Source organism: Schistocerca serialis, chromosome 12 (assembly GCF_023864345.2).
Source record: "Schistocerca serialis cubense isolate TAMUIC-IGC-003099 chromosome 12, iqSchSeri2.2, whole genome shotgun sequence".
Lineage (NCBI taxonomy): Eukaryota > Metazoa > Arthropoda > Insecta > Orthoptera > Acrididae > Schistocerca > Schistocerca serialis.
This window is the reverse complement of record NC_064649.1, coordinates 32,635,748-32,656,917: the sequence shown is the minus strand read 5'-3', so window position 1 is coordinate 32,656,917 and position 21,170 is coordinate 32,635,748. Positions and strand designations below refer to the sequence as shown.

General features: G+C 41.2%; 1 protein-coding gene across 1 annotated transcript in view; it reads right to left on the bottom strand.

The window, feature by feature from the left end:
* Window positions 1-10,582: 10,582 nt before the first annotated feature.
* Window positions 10,583-21,170, bottom strand: part of LOC126428389 (serine/arginine repetitive matrix protein 1-like) — a 30,352-nt gene continuing 19,764 nt past the window's right edge. Inside the window, exon 4 of the mRNA XM_050090314.1 lies at window positions 10,583-10,777. Coding sequence (XP_049946271.1) covers window positions 10,583-10,777 — 195 coding nt within the window. The remainder of the gene's footprint in view (window positions 10,778-21,170) is intronic.

Sequence of the window (21,170 nt, the reverse complement as noted above, 5' to 3'; positions counted from 1 at the left end):
TTTCTGTAAGGTTTAGATCCACATATTTGTTCACAGAAGACTTAATGCTAGGGTCTAATACGAATTACTATTTCTTGTGAGTAACCAACACTGACAAATATATATGAAGCATATTAGATACACTGTGCTTTTAGTGTTGGATGCTGATCTGTGGATGAAAGTTTTCAGCTGTTTCTCTCCTGTCTCTCATATCTCCCCCTTCTCCTCACCCAAATTTTCCTTAATGAAGTTGTCTTTCATTTGTATCACATTAAAACTATTACTGACACAGTTCATGGAATGAAGGATCAGGAAAGTGGTGGAGCCATGGAAGCTATACAGGTGATGAGAAATATGCTACTTGTGATTAGGCTAGGTATGTAGCTAGGACGGTAGAGATACTTCCCTATCAACTTGTCAGAGAAGAAAGACCCAGTATGAGAGAGATGACTTTTTGTGCTCTGTGGCACAACTGACTGAAGGAAGTCATAACAGTTGAATGATCCACAGAACAGAGCCAAGCTGAAAAGTATTCAACTTCCAGTTGGTTTTTTATATGTTTCCAAGTCAAGTACGATTTTTTTAAAGCTGCATGCGATGCAAATCAATCTTTTCTCTGTTTGCTTACCGTAAGGTGGGGTTACTTTGGCCCAGTGTTTGGAAAAAGTTTTAAATTTTTTTCTCGCTGAAATTAAATTACTAGAATAGAGTAAAAATGACAGTATGCATTCGGATTAATGTTGTAATGGCAGCAGGAGTCTCAATGTTGACTGTAAATATTTTAACAGCTATTACTGCCCAGTCATTTGTGCCTAGAGGGTTCACATCAGTTAAGTTAAAACTACAGTGATTATAACTTTGCATTCCTTCAATATTAGATAGTAAAGTGAGAAATTGTTTGTGTGAAATACAAATTAGATAATATATTTAACAGTTCTGTAAAATGAAATACATTTTTGCAAAATATGGCATTACTTTAGCCTGGGCTAAAGTAATCCCAAAGTGAGGATCTAGTGATGCTAGAATACGATGGTGATACTGAAAGTTTCTTTGATGTGCAACACCACAAAATATTGAAAATTATATTAGCAGTAGTGCAATATGCTACAGTTTTGTGTAACAAAGAAGAATAGCCTATTCTGGAATTAGGACTGAGTATAGTGATGAGGATGCTAGAGTTAACTATATGGGAAAGATAATGTGCTAATTCAAATCACCATAAAAAAAGGCAAACTATTTTATCACAGGGAGTACTTGATAAGAATATAACTAAATTAATTTGTCAGTTTGTGAAATACACTACCCTTGTATCAAAATGGCTCTGAGCACTATGGGACTTAACAGCTGTGGTCATCAGTCCCCTAGAACTTAGAACTACTTAAACCTAACTAACCTAAGGACAGCACACAACACCCAGTAATCACGAGGCAGAGAAAATCCATGATCCCCGCCGGGAATCGAACCCAGGAACTCGGGTGTGGGAAGCGAGAACGCTACCGCACGACCATGAGCCACCCTTGTATATTCACTCTGTCACTTTCTGAGTTATGTTCAATATTCCCTGTTGTTGCCTTCAGAATTTAGTGTTTTATTTGTTCCTCACACCCTTCAATATTTACACTAGAGGTGTTCATTGAGTTTAATTTGTCCCAACATTATACTACCACTTTTGCACGGAGAAATGACTGAGTGGTTCAGAGTAGCCCTCAGTGCAAATAACACATTTTTTAATGGTATCACAGCAACAGGTGCGATGTATTTTGTTTCATATCTTTCTTAATTGATAGTAGAAGTCTTTAACAATACTGGAGAAATGTATTCGAAATTATCTTTCTGCCACTATCCTTTGTTTTCGAGCTATGTAAAAAAAAGGGGCAAAAAGTTTGGCCAAGGCACCACGTGTTAAACAGTACCTATATGTTTTTTCACCCTAGCGTGTGTGCATAGTGTGTTTCAAGAATTTTGGTGCCATGTCTTCCTAAATTTGTTTTATTATTGAAAGTTTGTGATGCACGGGAACAGTAAAGTGACAAAATATTTTAATAAATGGTGTGTAAATTTATACCTGTGAAACAGTACACGCTGACAAAGTAAAAACTCTTGTCCTTATGCAAAATGCATAACAACAGGTACCAACATGTAAAACCCATGCTTTAAATGTTGTATCTTCAGAAATGAGAGGGATCCATGACAGTGATAGAGATATCAAAACATGTGGGGGTAAAGATTAAGAGAGACAAAACAGTGTTTTGCAGAAGGTGGAAATTTCGAGAGAAAAAATTGTAAGAGCATTGCTACACATTTTTAAGGCCACTAGAGCTTGTGTTGCAGCTAAGCTAAAGTCATGATTATAAATACCTAGCAGCTCCTATTTGTCACTAAGTACATATCTGTAATGCAACTGGAGAACACAAGTTACACTACTGTTATTTTACGAAAATTATGTAGCGAAAGTAGCATAAGTAGGATGGTCGGTCATCACTAATAAGTAGTTGAACAGTGTAAACTGCAATGCAAATACAAGGGTAAGTCAATTATTATCCTCAAAGTAGTTATAAAATTTTATTGTAATCAAATAGGAAACTAACAAGAACAGCATTTTTTGACATGTCTCCCTACGTTTCAACGCACTTGGTCCATCGTTGTACAAGCTTCCTGATGCACTCATAAAAGAAGGTTCTTGGTTGAGCTGTGAACCAGGAATGCACTGATTCTTTCATTGCTTTGACTGAGGCAAGTTGACGGCCCCTTAACGCCTGTTTGAGTGAACCAAAGTCAGAAGGGGCCAGAGCGGGACAATATGGAGGGTGATCCAGTACTTCAAATTTGAGTTTCTGGAGCGTTTCAGCAGTGTGGACAGCAGTCGGCAGACAGGCCTTGTCGTGCAACAATACCGTTTCACAGCAATTTCTCAGTGTTTGCTTTGAATCACAGGCTTCAGCCTGGCAGTAAGCATCTCACTGTAATGTCCACTGTTTATTGTTGTGCCCCTTCCCCATAATGTTCCAGTACTGGACCCTGTGTGTCCCAAAAAACCATAAGCATCAGTTTTCCTGCGGACGGTCTTCTTCCACGGCGAATTTGGATGTTTCCATTCCATACTCTGCCATTTACTCTCTGGCTCGTAATGATGGGTCCATGTTTCGTCACCCATAATGATCCTGTCTGAGAAGTTGTCCCCTTTGTTACCATAGCTATCCGAATGTTTTTTGCAGATGTCCAAGCGCGTTTGTTGTGCAACTGTGTGAGTTGTTTTGGAACCCATCTTGCACAAACTTTATGAAACCCAAGTCTGTTGTGGGTGGTTTAATAGGCAGAATAGTGACTAATTTGCAAACGATGTGCCACTTTGTCAGTAGTTAATGGTCTGTCTAAGAGAATCATTTCACGTGACGTAGCATTTCAGAATTTTTCAATCCAATCGTAGACACTCCATTGTGGGAAAACGCTGTTCCCATACTGTACTGAAAGTCTTCGATGAATTTAAAAAAAAAAAAGGTACTGGACGCTCCCAGGAGGCTCATGGTCCTTTCGTGAGTTCGTGCGTGGTGAGCATGGGGCCCTGAGCTATTGCAGCCTTCCTTCTTTCTCGGGCTGCATTTCCTTGCCTTTACCCTCCTTTCCTGTCCTTGCTCCTTCCCCTTCACTCTCTCCTCTCCCTCTCTTGCCCTTTTGGCATTCTCTGGTCCCCCTCTGGCATTTTACATCCTTTACTAAATTTATATTCCACAGTGTGAGCCATTTGGGGAAGAGCACCTTACCTAGTGTCTCTGATGTGTGCCCTCCTAGTTCCTTCCACATTTTTCTTGACATCGTTGTCTCATGCTAGGGTGCATAGCCAGCACAGTAGCCAGCCCGTGTGGTGGGGTCGCTATGTACCCTTTTGGTTGAGCCCCCTGAAAACACAGGGATCACACTTCTGGTACCTGAGCTGTGAGCTCCTCATCTAAACCTAGGAGTGGTTGCTTGACGTCCTGGAGCATCGGAACTCCCGACAAGGGCCACCATGCCAGAAGGCCCTTGCTGTGGCTGGGTGGCGCCCAAGGCGAAAACCCCTGATCGGAGTGGGTGGTATCAGGGTGGACACTATGCAAATGAAACGCATACAATTCCTGAACTCTGGCCATTCTTCTTCGGCCGTCTCTCTTCATGGAAATAATTGTTTTAGTGCTGCTTCTTCTGCCCCTTCGCCTTCCCTTCCATGGCTACCTCCTAGGAGGAGGGTCAGGCTCACCAGCTAGAAGCGAAACCTTTCCCCCGCTATCTCGTTTGCACCAGGATTGATGGGGATACTTTCACCAATACCAAAACTTTATTTATTGTGGAACACATTGAAGACAAGTTTGGCGAATGGACTCTCTGAGCAAGATGCGGTCGGGTTCGTTGTTGGTCAAAACTGCTTCAGCTGCCCAGTCTGCTGCCCTTTGTGCCTGTTACCATCTTGGCACTATTCCTGTGTCCCTTACCCCCACCAGTCTTTGAATATGGTTCAAGGTGTAATTTTTCACAGACCTCATCCTTCAAACTGATGAGGAAATTCGAGAAAATCTCAGACGGCGGGGTGTTCACTTTGTTCGACGTGTTCAGAAGAGTTTGAAGGACAGTTGCATTGATACTGGTGCCTTTATCCTGGCCTTTGAAGGGAATACCCTCCTTCAGAAGGTCAAGATTATGGTTTATCAATGTGACGTGAAGCCGTACATCTCACCACCTACGAGATTTTTTAAGTGTTTGCGTTTTGGACACATCTTCCCGCTGTTTGCAGGCCCCTATCTGTGGTGACTGTGGATATCCATGTAATGAGGGGAGTTCCTGTGTTCCCCCTCCTGTGTGTGTTAATTGTCATGGCTATCATTCTCCACGTTCACCAGATGGCGGTTTATAAGAAGGAAAAGAAGATAAAAGTCCCTTGATCATCTAAACTACACTGAGGCCCATAAGAAGTATGCACAAATTCATCCTGTGTCCATGTCATCTAGCTATGCTTTAGTTACATCTTCACCCCTTCCGCCCCCCTTCCTTACCCCAGTCCCAAACCCCTCTCCTCCCCCCCCTCCCCTGTAGCTCCCACACCCTCCCCTACAGGTGCCGATCCCCCTCCCTAGCCAGAGAAGTGTCCCACTTCTTTGGCGTCTGCTGGTCAAGGGCGCCACTCCCGGGTTCCCCTTTCCTGGCACCTTCCATGCCAAAGGTCTGCTGCCACACGATGACCACAAGAACCACAGTCTGTGGGCCCGCAGGTCGCTCGATCTCTTTCTGTTCCAGCTCTTGCTGCAGCTGGCTCCTTTTTGCTGCACGGCCCTCCGTGATCTCAAACAGAAAAGAAGAAGAAACGTAAGTCCCGGGACATGAAGCCTCTGGTGTAACCAGCGGTCCTGTCCCCGCCTTTGCAACCTGATTTTGACCTGCTGTTCATGGCTGTAGCCCCCTCCTTGTCGGTGATGGGTGGTGAACCAGTGGCATGACTGGCTTTAGCCTGGTCACCCCCCATTTGAATCATCATTCTGTGTTTATCCAATGGAATTGTAATGGATATTACCATCACTTTCCAGAGTTGAAATCCCTTATTTGGTTTTACTCTGCAGCTTGTGTGGTTCTACAGGAATCTCATTTTACTGATGATCACTCACTGACCCTCCATGGGTTCCATGTTTTCTGTCGCAATTGGGTCGGTCCGCTGCGGGCCTCTGGTGGCGTTTGTACGTTTGTCCATATGGACGTTGCTAGAATGTGGATTCCTCTTCAAACTACATTGGAAGTGGTTGCTGTTAGTCCACCTGGACTCTGAGGTCACGGTTTGCCATCTTTATCTCCCTTCTGACAGGACTCTTACACCTGCTGCCTTCACTGCCCTTCTTGAGCAACTTCCTCCACCCCGGGAATTTTTATGCTAAAAATCCGCTGTGGGGATGATGTGACTTACCAAATGAAGGCGCTGGCAGGTCGATAGACACACAAACAAACACAAACATACACACAAAATTCAAGCTTTCGCAACGAACGGTTGCTTCGTCAGGAAAGAGGGAAGGAGGAGGAAAGACAAAAGGATGTGGGTTTTACGGGAGAGGGTAAGGAGTCATTCCAATCCCAGGAGCGGAAAGACTTACCTTAGGGGGAAAAAAGGACGGGTATACACTCGCGCGTGCACACACACACACACACACACACACACACACACACATATCCATCCACACATATACAGACACAAGCAGACATATTTAAAGGCAAAGAGTTTGGGCGGAAGTGTAGAGGCAAAGATGTTGTAGAATGACAGGTGAGGTATGAGTGGCGCCAACTTGAAATTAGCGGAGGTTGATGCCTGGTGGATAACGGGAAGAGAGGATATATTGAAGGGAAAGTTCCCATCTCTGGAGTTCTGACAGCTTGGAGTCAGTGGGAAGTATCCAGATAACCCGGACGGTGTAACACTGTGCCAAGATGTGCTGGCCGTACACCAAGGCATGTTTAGCCACAGGGTGATCCTCATTACCAACAAACACTGTCTGCCTGTGTCCATTCATGCGAATGGACAGTTTGTTGCTGGTCATTCCCACATAGAAAGCGTCACAGTGTAGGCAGGTCAATATATATATATATATATATATATATATATATATATATATATATTAAGCTACTTAATTTCATTTTATTGGAATGATAACTCTTGTATCATTGTAAGACGATCCCTGGATGAATAATTACAACAGTGGAACCATATGACCAGTTTTTGTATTAAAAAAATAATTATTTCAAGTGAATATACTCACTGTGCAGAAAGAACTGAAAGCAGCAGACATACAGACTTACATATCATTCTATGGACGTCACCAGACGACAACATGCTGATATTAACAAAGGCTCCACTGCACCCCAGGACACCTTGCCTGCTGTTGAGTAGCAGCCTGTGGTAGATAGCTTTTGGAACTGAGGTCATGTTATCTAATAATGTAAAGCTTTATTAATTTATTTTCCAATGAAAAAAATTCCATTGCTGCATCTCTACTAGAATCACAATGTAGTCCTGTAACTTGAGACATATATGTGTAAATTTCATTGTTTCTGAATTTGTAAACCTGTAACTTTATATAAAGTTGTCATGTACCTCTACAAATTGGTATTTTTCATCTCTTAACAGAATCATTGACTGTAACAAATCAGGGATGTAAAAGTTGAAAATGTTTTCCTTTTGTGTTTATGAGGATGATCCATTAAGGTATGACTGTTCATCACATACTGTCAGAATCAAACAAATATCCCTTCCTCTCTCCCCTGCCAACCTATTTTATCTAAATTAGGTTAGTTCTGCTGAGTGTCAACCTTTGCTCTCATAGAAGCTACCACCCACTTAACACAGATCCAAATAAAAATGTTTTCTACTTTACAGTTTTTATGCAGAACAAAATTGGGAAGCCATTACATTACTCACTATTACTCATTTGCATCCACAAGGGCTCTTTCTCACAACAATGTAATAACACTTGTCTACATTTGTGTAATTTTATAATGTACACTAAGGTTTGTTTGTGTTGTCAGAGGATTCATAATGTAATAGCTCATTTCAGTATAAATATGTTATCATGAGAACAGCAAGCTGAAGTTTCAGTGTTGACAGATTCTCCATGTAAAGTAACAAGGTAGATTGCTTTCTTCAGTCACCTACATATAACTAAACTCAGTTATAGAAAAACTGTGTGCATGTGTTTCTTTCTTGTATATATTCCCTCAGAAGATCACTTTTCAGATGATGTTTAGTTTACTCTCACGTCACACTTTCATATCCCTCGTGTACTCGCATTTTTTGTTCCAGTTGTCCTGTCACAGGCAAAATCATTCACTCTGCAACTGAGTTTGAGCTGTTATTCAAACATTAATGGAAGATTCCAGTACCCCTACTGGTGATTGCACTGCTCTAGATAATCAGGTACTTGCATTCAACTCCTGGTCAGTTCACAATTGTGATATTCCATTAATGTTTCAAATATAAATATAGCAATGGAAAGTCAACAATACTATTAAAAGGATGTATTGATACTCTTCATAAAGATACATTCGTTACAAATAAGCTTTTGGCCAGTGACCTTTTCAGAAAGGAGAAACACACGCCCATTGATGCAAGGTACAACACCTCACACACATGACTGCTACCTCCAGACAGACTGCAACAGAAACATGTTGAAGAGGAGCAACGATATAGAGCAGGGCAGGGAAAGGGGGCGGGACAGTGAGATATGGGTGAGGGAGGAGGAATTGACCCTGCCTGGCAGAACACACTGTGAGTAGAGGTGCCAGGATAGGGTTGCCTAATGCAGTATTGGAAGGCTGTGGGACAGGGAGAAAGTGGGGAAAATGGAGAACAGAGAGGCGAGAAGCACAGAAGGAAAAAGACCAACTGATGTAATGGAAGAGAGGAGCACATAATGAGGGTGAGGGGAGGCGAATTGTGAGGTGACAGGGCAGAGCAGGCTGGAAACCATTGGAGGGAGGATGTGGAGTCAGCAGGTTAGTGTAGGTTGAGGATAGGATGATTTCTGAGCGAACAATATGATGGAAGGATGTCTACCATTTGTGCCATTTAGAAAAGCTGGTGGTGAAGGGGATGATCCAGATGGTTTCGGTTGTGAATCAGCTATTGAAATCAAGTATTTTACGTAAGCAACATGTGCCACAAGGTGGTCCATTTTGTTCTTGGCCACAGTTTAGTGGTGGAGATTTATCATTGTTTGTTGGTAGTCATACCAATATAAAAAGCGGAACAATGACTGCAGCAGAGCTGTTATATATAACAGCTGCATTCAAAGGAAACCCGGCCCCTTCGATGGGGTGGGACGAGCCTGTGACAGGACTGGAATAGAAAGTGCTGAGTGGGTGGATTGGGTGGGTCTTGCAGACGGATCTTCCACGAGGATAGTGTCAGTGAAGGCCTTCGTGAAACCCTTAGCAGACATGGCCAGTCTGTATGGGAATGATTTTTTTTTTTTTTTTTTGTGTGTGTGTGGACAGCCTTTTCATCATGCCTGTCTGCAGCTCAGTGTGTCTAGCAGTCTATCCTTTCCATGATATTGTCAAATAATGCTCTTTCTTGTTCATAGATTTTAGGATTCCCCATAAACTGAAGAAATGAGACAAAACAGAAGCTGCACCACATAATTCATTATGTTTTATCCTTGGCCAATAAAAGCTGGAATAAATTTAAAATAGCCACAGCAAAAGTAGTATGTCACTGAGGAAACACATCACAATCATAAATATACATAACACAATTTTCCTGGAGAAAGCTGTTAAGGCTCCAGTTGTTTTACCTGTGCATCTGTGTGTGTGTGTGTGTGTGTGTGTGTGTGTGTGTGTGTGTTTGTAGCATGCATAAAACAGTATTTCTGAACTGTATGCTGTAAGAATGTCCAATAGCCAGATGTAGAAGGTGACACTAAGTGGCTATATAAACTCTGCAGGTTGTGAATGCAATAATATGCAGAATCAATACTCACAGGAAAATGCTTCACTACCTCATTAATGCAAGGTCCCCCCTCTCCTGCAAAGAATCCTTTAGCTTTGTTTTCCGACAGTTTAATAATAATTTAAAATCAAGTTCATTGTCCCTAAGTCTTTTGTGAAAACACCAGCTGCTGACAAATGAAGATGGAAATTACTCTATGAGTTTTCACATTTCTCCTAGAGATTTTCAATTTTACAAATTACATGTGATGTAATATTTTATTTTGAAAAGGCTAGATTACTACTCACCACGTGGAGAAGATATTGAGTCAAAGAGAGGCACAACATAAAGGCTGCTACACATGTGAGCTTTCCAGCAAAAACCCTTGTTCGTGGCCAGACATAGTGCTCATTTGTGAGAGAGCTGCGATTACATGAATATGTGTGCATATTTTCTACGTTAGGAGAAGGTCTTTCTGTTACAAGCTCACACGTATAAGGGAGAGTGGGGTAAGACGGGATAGTAAATATATTTTGGGACATAAAATCAACAATCATAGTCAGAACATTTTGAAAAAATTATGGTGTAATTGTACATTATTACAGCTGAGTTGAAGTATAAACAAATTTGTTTTGACTTTTCAATTACAATATAAAACTGTCTTTGTAATACAATGACAAGTTTCCATCTAGCTCCATCTAGTGGGGCAAGATGGGGTTGCTAGTGGGGCATGATGGGGTCAGTCTTTGCACAGTGCACAAACACGAACTGCTTCATCTGCTACATTGTCTTCACCTACGTCTCCTGCACAGGAACAATGAGCCCATCTTTTGCATATAAAACACTGAATCCACCCTTCAGTAGACTGTGAGTACAAGTATCCACGGTAAAGACACTCAGCGCCAGAAGATTCTGATGAAGAGGAACTTATTTGCTTACATTTTAAGTTGGTTTTGTTAATTTCTTTGCCTTGCTTTTGTATTTTCTTCTTACTATTCGACTTCTTTAGCAATACTTGGTTAGTGATGGTTGTATTTTTCTTAGTTTGAGCAAATCTCTTTGTTAAGTTTTTTCCTGGCTTGTCCCATTTACTTCATTTCTTTTTCTCTTTTTAAATTTATTTCTGCTTGTAAATCATTTTTGTAGGGTGATTCAGTCAAAACTGCTGGTTTACCATACTTTCGGCTCTTCTTTTTTTGAATGGAGGCCACTGCAAGAGGGAACCAGTACAATGTGTTCTGGTGTTGGACATTTTGGAATGGTTACAGACTTTCCAGCAGTTGCAGTAACATTAATTTGGCTTGAAACAGGCTGAATATTTTCAATTGGAGCAGCAACTTCAGGTATTTCGTATGCAGCCTCAACCTGGAGAATGTCAGAGGGAACAGTTGGAGTTGATATATCCGATTTAGCAGCAGGCTGATGTGGGCTGGAGACACAAGAAGCTTGAGGTAGGCCTAAATAGGAGGAAGCAGTAGGCTGAGGTGAGTTGAAAGCATCAGAAAGCTGGTTGGTGTCTGTAGCCCCGTGGGTTGAGGGTTCATTATCTGTGACATCTGGCCTAGGCCTATCTGTAGTCTCAGATGGGACATAATCGTGGTCACTGAAAACGCCTTGGTTGGTAGGCCAAATTCCAGTTTTGTGAAGTCTATTAATTGCTGTGGACATAGTTGCTGAATTTACAAAAGCCCTTCCATATAGCTTAGATATTTGGAACAAAGAGACAACACATCCTGGATTCGACCTGAGCCAGCATGAAACTTCCTGGTCACAAAAAACACTCAAAGGCTCCATGAAGCTTACATCGAGAGGTTGTAAGCGATGAGTGCAATGTGGTGGAAAGCACAACAACACTACGCCATTTTCCCTTGCAAAGTCAATAACATCCATGTTTTTGGTGCGGGTAAAATGTCCATCGAGAATCAGGAGGACTGGCCTCTCCTTACTAGCTCGGATCCAATCAATAAATTTCTTAAGCCATTGAAAAAAATTATCGGATTGCATCCAACCACTTGGGTGATATGCTGCCCAGGCTCCAGGAGAGCAGTCATTCATTAACTGATCGTTAGCTCGAACCTTGGAAAAATAAAAAGAAGAGGCATATATGAACCAGCTGCATTGCAACATACTTCTATTGTTACAGTGTTGCCTCTTACAGCAGAAGATAACACACCAACTTGTTTCCTAGCTTTTAGAGACAGAATTTTTGACCTATGCTTTGGTACTACAGTTACTCCAGTCTCATCACGATTATAGATTCTGTCAGGGGTAAATTGATGTTTATCAATAAGTCGAGTTAACAAACCAAAAAATTTAGTTACGTTCGTGCTGCACTTGTGTGCTCTGGCTTTCTGAGGGTTATCTGAGGATGCCTGTGTTTGAAACCAATGAACCAATCTTTCCCATGTACTTGTTTTTCTTGAGAAATTGTGTGCATTTTACACAACTTCTCTGCCCATTGAAAGGCAAGTTTTCTGAGGTCATATGCTGTCAGGCCATATAACCTTTCCTCCATTTTTGGTATGTATTCCAGCAACATATTCTCTTCCTCTGGAGTAAAAACGGTTTTAATTGGCCCTAGACTCTTGACCAAAATTGGAGTTGTTTTATTTGAATACACACGTCCACTCGATGATGCAGTAATATATTTTCCGATTTTTCTGTCTGATCACGAGGTACTTTAACTCTTCTTTCTAGAGTTCCAGAATGAGATTTTCACTCTGCAGCGGAGTGTGCGCTGATATGAAACTTACTGGCAGATTAAAACTGTGTGCCTGACCGAGACTCGAACTCGGGGCCTTTGCCTTTCGCGGCAAGTGCTCTACCATCTGAGCTACCGAAGCACGACTCAAGCCCGGTCCTCACAGATTTTAATTCTGCCAGTATCTCGTCTCCTACCTTCCAAACTTTACAGAAGTTCTCCTGCGAACCTTGCAGAACTAGCACTCCTGAAAGAAAGGATATTGCGGAGACATGGCTTAGCCACAGCCTGGGGGATGTTTCCAGAATGAGATTTTCACTCTGCAGCGGAGTGTGCGCTGATATGAAACTTCCTGGCAGATTAGAACTGTGTGCCCGACCGAGACTCGAACTCGGGACCTTTGCCTTTCGCGGGCAAGTGGTAGAGCACTTGCCCGCGAAAGGCAAAGGTCCCGAGTTCGAGTCTCTGTCGGCTCTGAGCACTATGGGACTTAACATCTATGGTCATCAGTCCCCTAGAACTTAGAACTACCTAAACCCAACTAACCTAAGGACATCACACAACACCCAGCCATCACGAGGCAGAGAAAATCCCTGACCCCGCCGGGAATCGAACCCGGGAACCCGGGCGTGGGAAGCGAGAACGCTACCGCACGACCACGAGATGCGGGCAGTCTCTGTCGGGCACACAGGTTTAATCTGCCAGGAACTTTCTTTCTAGAGTTGTTTGCGGAACACGAAAAGTGTCAGCTGCTCTTTTATATCCCATTTCACCTGTGATAACGGCTTCAATAGTTGATTTCATTGCTTCTGGAGACCATCCACCTCGATCAGTCTTCCTCTCTTATGTCCTTACCATCTTAGAAACCCCGTACAAATAAAAGACGAAATTGTAAAATCTCTGGGGTAAGATGGGGTAGTTCCCCATCATGCCTCATAGAAAAAATCCCGTCTTGCCCCACTGATACATTGTGGAATATTTATCGCTTGTTTTCGGTTAGTTTTCGACTAAAAGTATTTATAATATACGTAACATAACGTCCAAAAATAACAGTTTCCACCAATATATACAGTGTTTCGTCCGCCCCTCGTGGTCTCGCAGTAGCGTTCTCGCTTCCCGAGCACGGGGTCCCGGGTTCGATTCCCGGCGGGGTCAGGGATTTTTCCTGCCTCGAGATGACTGGGTGTTGTTGTGTCGTCTTCATCATCATCATTCATCCCCATTACGGTCGGAGGAAGGCAACGGCAAACCACCATTAGGACCTTGCCTAGTAAGGCGGTGCGGGTCTCCCGCATCGTTCCCCTACGCTTCTGTAAAGAAGCATGGGACTTCTTTCCATTTTCCATACAGTGCTTCAGTTAATGAATGTATTTTACCTGTATTCAGCACCAAACTTCAACTTCACTAAGAAACTTTCCAGCAAAAATCGCCCCAGTAGAGGGAAACGGACTTACACAAGGCAAACTAACAGTTCAGAATGGCTGCCGCTTACACGTATTCTTTTTCTCCATCCCTACTAGCAGTATGAACGTTTTCCGCTAGATTGCAGCACTAAATGGGCCTTAAAGCCAAGTACCCCTTACCCCGTCTTACTCCACTTTCCCCAAGCAGTATTTTTGTTGTACCTTCCAGCAGCTTAACAGCTCATCTACATGTTATCAATCTATCATTTTCTTAATATCGTTGTTAATCCATCCCAGATTTTCCATTGTTCGATTTCAATTTTGAAAATATTTTTGCTCTGTGGTGCATGTTTGACCAACCAGAAAGAATCCTTGTGAGGAAATCATCTTAGCTGTTCAGTGTAGAACCACACATTAAGAACTATGTACAGAACAGACATAATGAGACAGCACTAAATGTTGTCAGCTCTAGTTCACAACTCTGGAACCACAGGTACTGTGAAGGATATAGGCAGCACATCATGAAACAGTCAGATCTTTGTGATGAGTGAGAGCTGGGACCATACATTATATACTTTTACTGAGAAGCATCACAACACCATTTGTAAGGTGTACATCACTACATAATATTGCTAGGATGGCAGTATCATTAATAAATACTTACCGCCCGCATCTCGTGGTCGTGCGGTAGCGTTCTCGCTTCCCACGCCCGGGTTCCCGGGTTCGATTCCCGGCGGGGTCAGGGATTTTCTCTGCCTCGTGATGGCTGGGTGTTGTGTGATGTCCTTAAGTTAGTTAGGTTTAAGTAGTTCTAAGTTCTAGGGGACTGATGACCATAGATGTTAAGTCCCATAGTGCTCAGAGCCATTTGAACCAAATACTTACCAATCTTCACAAGTGAGGAGCTTTCAATGACATCACTTCATATTTCCAATTGGTAATTACTTATTGTGTAAAATGGGCAAAGTGTCAACAAGATACAAATTCTGTAAGAATATACCTTTATTGATTCAGCAGTATTCTTATAACTACTACAGACATCTGAATAAAACAAATGCAGGAATAAGTTGTATGTGACTTACTATTGGATATCTGTAGTTCAAAATAGTCTATCAGCTTTGGTAGAGTCAATCAGTTTGGTAGAGTGATACATTCAACAATTTGTTAATGACAAAGTTTAATGGTTAGGAATGATTTCACTCTTGACTATTGTAAAGGATTAAAAGTGCTTACGAAAATGTGCTTATTAAAATGAAATATTAAACTCTGAACATTTCAAGAAAACAAACGTTTTTCCCATTGCGTCCAAAATTTAAATCTTTCTCAAAAGCTTTGAAACAAATAAAACAATTCGATGTTATTATTCTTTAAGAGAGCCAAGTATTTTAGTTGGTGAAACACAGATAATAGTGTAATTGAAACAAATTTCAATACTCATGATTACAATTATCTACAACTGAAAATCAGTATTTGCTTAGTAAAGGTCACACAAAACAACAAAGTATCAGGCAAATGCAAAAAAATAAATAAAGGATGTACTGTGTAGATTAAATTACACTGTACATTAGGTGTCAAAATGTAATACATTAGGATAGGGATATGACATCACATGGACATTATGTAAATCAAGTCAAAAAATTGGGCACAAAAATTATAGAAAATAGAGAATCGGATCTTCAGATACCATTGATCAAAATCTAAGAAATGAGTTATTACATTAACATTCATTCAGCTACACTGAAACATACAGGCTACAAGCTGTAAGCTTGAATGGGACTTAGCCGCTGGAGGTGGCTGCCGGGTGCACGTACAGTGAGGAGAACCTCATAGATGTAGACTACTGCAGAGAACAAATACGTAATACGTAGATGATATCTTTTGGATTGTCACAACAGCCTCAATAAAGGAGAACATTATTCCAAAAGGTTGTATTTCAAATTATATTGAGGAATAGTGCAACTCCTGCAAATGTACTTCACAGTATCAGCCCTTCAGTCCAAAGAAAATAATGCACGACAGCAATGTTAATAATTTAATAGTGCTAAGCTACTTCCAATGTGGCTACTCAAACTTGAAAAAAGAATTGCATGAGACTTCCAGGTTGAGACTCATGATTGTCAGTACACTGCTGCTAAAGTAATGGTAAGAGGGGAAAAGGGAGCAGAATACCACAATAAAGGCTTTTCTTTTATCTGAGTTACGTATATACCAAACAACTCCTCCCACACAGGCCATGAAGGCCCAAATGTCATCGTCAGCCCACAGACGTCACTGGATGTGGATAAGGAGGGGCACGTAGCTACCACACCGCTCTCCCATCCGCATGTCAGTTTCCGAGACCGGAGCCGCTACTTCTCAATCAAGTAGCTCCTCAGTTGGCCTCACAACGGCTAAGTGCTCCTCGCTTGCCAACAGAGCTTGGTAGACCGAATGGCCACCCATCCAAGTGCTAGCCCAGCCCAACAGCACTTAACTTTGGTGATTGACGGAAACCGGCATTACCACTGTTGCCATATACCAACCATAAGCAGTAGTTTAATCTGTTTTAAACATCGATAATTTATATGGAATAATAATCATATAATTAATACACTTTGAAATATTAAGTACGAGGGCAGTTCAATAAGTAATGCAACACATTTTTTTCTGAAACAGGGGTTGTTTTATTCAGCATTGAAATACACCAGGTTATTCCCCAATCTTTTAGCTACACAACGCTATTTTTCAACGTAATCTCCATTCAATGCTACGGCCTTACGCTACCTTGAAATGAGGGCCTGTATGCCTGCACGGTACCATTCCACTGGTCGATGTCAACGTCGTACTGCATCAATATCTTCATCATCCACGTAGTGCCTCCCACGGATTGCGTCCTTCATTGGGCCAAACATATGGAAATCCGACGGTGCGAGATTGGGGCTGTAGGGTGAATGAGGAAGAACAGTCCACTGAAGTTTTGTGAGCTCCTCTCGGGTGCGAAGACTTGTGTGGGGTCTTGCGTTGTCATGAAGAAGGAGAAGTTCGTTCAGATTTTTGTGCCTACGAACACGCTGAAGTCGTTTCTTCAATTTCTGAAGAGTAGCACAATACACTTCAGAGTTGATCGTTTGACCATGGGGAAGGACATCGAACAGAATAACCCCTTCAGCGTCCCAGAAGACTGTAACCATGACTTTACCGGCTGAGGGTATGGCTTTAAACTTTTTCTTGGTAGGGGAGTGGGTGTGGCGCCACTCCATTCATTGCCGTTTTTTTTTCAGGTTCGAAGTGATGAACCCATGTTTCATCGCCTGTAACAATCTTTGACAAGAAATTGTCACCCTCAGCCACATGACGAGCAAGCAATTCCGCACAGATGGTTCTCCTTTGCTCTTTATGATGTTCGGTTAGACAACGAGGGACCCAGCGGGAACAAACCTTTGAATATCCCTACTGGTGAACAATTGTGATAGCACTACCAACAGAGATGTCAAGTTGAGCACTGAGTTGTTTGATGGTGATCCATCGATCATCTCGAACGAGTGTGTTCGCACGCTCCGCCATTACAGGAGTCACAGCTGTGCACGGCCGGCCCGCACGCGGGAGATCAGACAGTCTTGCTTGACCTTGCGGCGATGATGACACACGCTTTGCCCAATGACTCACCGTGCTTTTGTCCACTGCCAGATCACCGTAGACATTCTGCAAGCGCCTATGAATATCTGAGATGCCCTGGTTTTCCGCCAAAAGAAACTCGATCACTGCCCGTTGTTTGCAACGCACATCCGTTACAGACGCCATTTTAACAGCTCCGTACAGCGCTGCCACCTGTCGGAAGTCAATGAAACTATACGAAACGAAGCGGGAATGTTTGAAAATATTCCACAAGCCATTTCCGGTTTTTTCAACCAAAATTGGCCGAGAAAAAAAATGTGTTACATTACTTATTGAACTGCCCTCGTATTTTAACATTTGCAGTTTAAAAAATTCAATAAAAATCAATTTCCGTGCCAAATTAAAATGCAGAATTCCATGGAATCTTATAAAATTCCTCAAATTCTCTGAGATTGTGCGGGTAAAATGTAATTCCCTGAGAATTTCAGGTTTTCCAGAATAATCACCACCCTGTACTTGCTAGCAGTTTTGCGTAATTAAAAGTATTTCAAATGAATACATTTAAGAGTGAAATTTGTGGAAACTAGTAAAATTATCACAAGACTCTGGGGCAGCATATTTCCCAAGTGCACCCACAGCACCTAAAGGAAATCATAACTCATGCTACAAATAATGAATCTTCATGTTCCTACCAGTTCTACGTATTCCATAAGAACATTACTTGTAAAACAAATTAAAATCCCACCAACAAAACACGCATGGCATAATGCTACAGAAAACACTGAACTGTATGATGTGTACATGTAAAGCTGATTCTAAAAAGTTTTGGATTGATCATAAGTTGAAAGAGGACATGGAATGGCCTACATAACCCGAATTCGTCGAACACTGTGCCACCAAATTTGTTGACGATTGCTGCACTTGTAAGTATGTTTGCCTTTGTTAAGGTTAGTTTATCTCCAAATGCGAAGGGATAAGACAACTAAAAATGGTAGGCAGCAACAAAATCAATGGAAAGTCCTCAATAAGGAAGGGAAGCGCCTTGTTAATTTTTAGTCGCCACAGCAACCAGACAGCGTTGCTGCACATTTTGCAGTAGGACTCTTGTTTCCCACTGCTCTTGACAAAATTTGATCTACAATGCAGGATTCAAGTTTGGAGAGATTACATCTCACAACGATGCAGGGCTTGATTAACGTTGCAGCTTCTTATAATCTGGCTTCAGTCTCAATCACACACGAAAGATGCAATCACCGACAAAGTTTCGGTACACAAAAGTAAGCAAAGCGATAATCCACGTTTACCGCTTTTATAAACCGTAGTAAAGTATAGGCTACCTGGAATTAAGAAGCGAAGATTTCGTGATAGGAGTAATTAATAATGCACATGGTGAATTATTAGCAGAATATAGAAATTATTGTATTTGTGCTCTCAGTCTAAATGTCCATGAGTTTGAACTTACCAGGATACCAGTACTGAATGATATGAAGCAAGGATTTCGATGCACTTTTCTCATTTCTGACAGAAATGACAGTGATGTGTTGACTGTATAAAGTCACAGGTTGTATAAAATAAATAAAATAAAATATTAATTATTAATTATGTATGATAGTGATTGGATGTAATTAATATTTGCTTATCTGGAACGTGGATGTTTAGTTGTTCGGTATCAGACGCTTGCCAATGGCTTTTTCGTAAATGTAATGTTATTCGTAGTTGACCGTGAAATAAGACTCAAATAATCGGACTTCGCATTTAAATCGTTTCCAAAGACTGCTGCGGTAAGTGCGGACTCAAATCTAAATCTCAATATTAGAATAATTTGCCAGCCATGTCAATACGTCGTACAGAGGTGACTGTCTACTAAACATAGAAAGTTTACACAGTTAGTTAAATCAGATATATTCAACGAATAAGCCTACAGTTAAATAATTCTACTTACTTTCATAAATATAAATTCTTTACAGAATCGAGTGCCTAGTAAGATTGCAACTCGCAGTGTTCTTATATAACATCAAATATGGCGGTGTGCCAGTCAATGAAATATACGTGCTTCCCGCACCACTTGTCCAAGACCTCTCCTTCTTAAAGAAACATAAGAGTATCGTAATTGTGTTTTTGTTTTATCAGCGACACAGCGCTGCAGTTCTGTGCCATAGGCTTTATTTATTTGTCACAGATTAATTATTTAATTAAGATTTCGCGTTTCCGAGGAAACTCACGCACGGCATGCAAATGTGCCTTTATATTACCCCCTGAATTGCGAGGCGAAAGGACACACCTGCAGGCGAGCAATTCACCTAAAGGCACAAGAAAATCTAAGTTATCTACAACTATTTACGTGACTTACATTATACTGTATATTATATACAAAATTTGAATGACGCGCGTGCGCCGTAAAAGTTCTTATGTTGGCAAAATAGAGTGCGCGCATGCGCAGAAGCGTCTGTGTGACTCCGGCACTGCCGTTATATCGTAAATTTAGATCACGCGGCACAGTATTGCAGTTCATATTGTTCGTGTGCGCGCGCATTTCTTAGTCGTTGCACAAAGAAAATATTCCACCAAGATTACATATGAAGACTACATTCTATGACAGGTAACGTAGTTTGAAAATTACAATATTTGTTATAATACAAAACAACTTTAGATTGTTGAATGTTCTTAGTTACATAGTATTGCAATGAAATGCTTCAAAGAAAAATGTCTTTTTGTTTCAGGTGCGTTGACCTATACACATCGTGTCGTTATTACAGATTATATTCATCTGCTGCACAATAATTTTTCACAGGTTACTGTCGTCGTGGTGAAGTTTTTTTTTTTGATCACAGTAACATCGCTGTATAACAACGTGACTGATACATAAGCATGTCCATTTCCTATCTCCATTATAGTCGTTGTGATGCAGTTCGTTGTGACAAAAAGCATTGTTTATTACAGATCAGACGTGACCCGTCGAGTAATTGGTCCATATGCAGTTCGTTTTCGATATTCCGGGAAGCTTGGTTGCAGAACCTCGGACGGCACATAGCTGGCGTCGATCCTTGGACAGTCCAGGTAAGTGTGTCCGTCACATTTCGAGAACATTCCATTCCCTGAAGTTCCAACCAAAATTCTTCCACTCGTCGTGTTGTTTTCTGGACAGGCACGTTGTGACCATTTAATCGAGTTAACATCTTGAAGTTAGATACTGTAGTAATGTCACTAGACGATGCACCAATTACGCACTTCACATTTTCAGTTTTTTGCTAAATATAGCTCACCTAAATGTTCGTAGTTACTTATCAAAGAAATCGTTCATCGCGTTTACAAAGATACGATGCATGATGAATGTCATTAACAGTTTCTTTCACATATGTTTCTGCGTAGTTGCAGACTTAGTAATATACGTTAATGTCCGTGAACATTCGTTCACTATGCAATTTTTTTTTTAAGTTTTTCACATTTTGGCACTCGTTATCGTTCAAATTTTCACATAGTAACAGTTACATTATACATCAGTTAAAAAAAAAACATAAGTAGTCATACATCTACACGTCACATATTTTCTTAGCATAAACATAATACAGTTACACATAAACATGTTTACATCATCATTACATAGCTATAAATTATTACATTGTGTCACATTTGATTACATGAATTGCAGATATGTACGTCCCCTTTAACGGTTTTGCTGGGATTTTATCGATGTTTTTTGTGATGTCATCTGAAATTAAGATAGGTTAGACACAACATTCATTACCTCAGTAGGCAAGACCAGGCGTTTTCACTACTCAATAAATATTCAAAATAATAAGAGACGGAAAACTGTTCGACTCCTCGCGTTTTGTGCGTGTGTGTATAGTGTCTGTGTGGCCTTGGCTACTGGTAGATGCTTTTCTTGCTGAGAGATGTGCGTCTAATCTATTTCTCGAAGTAAAAGATCGCTTCACGGATGACGTCTGTCGGTTCGTCAGGTGTCATACCAAGTCAGTGGTACCTACAGTCACAAATGTTCCGTGAAAAATTAATATATCATTCACTGCTACGTAATCATAAATTTTACTTTAATATTCAG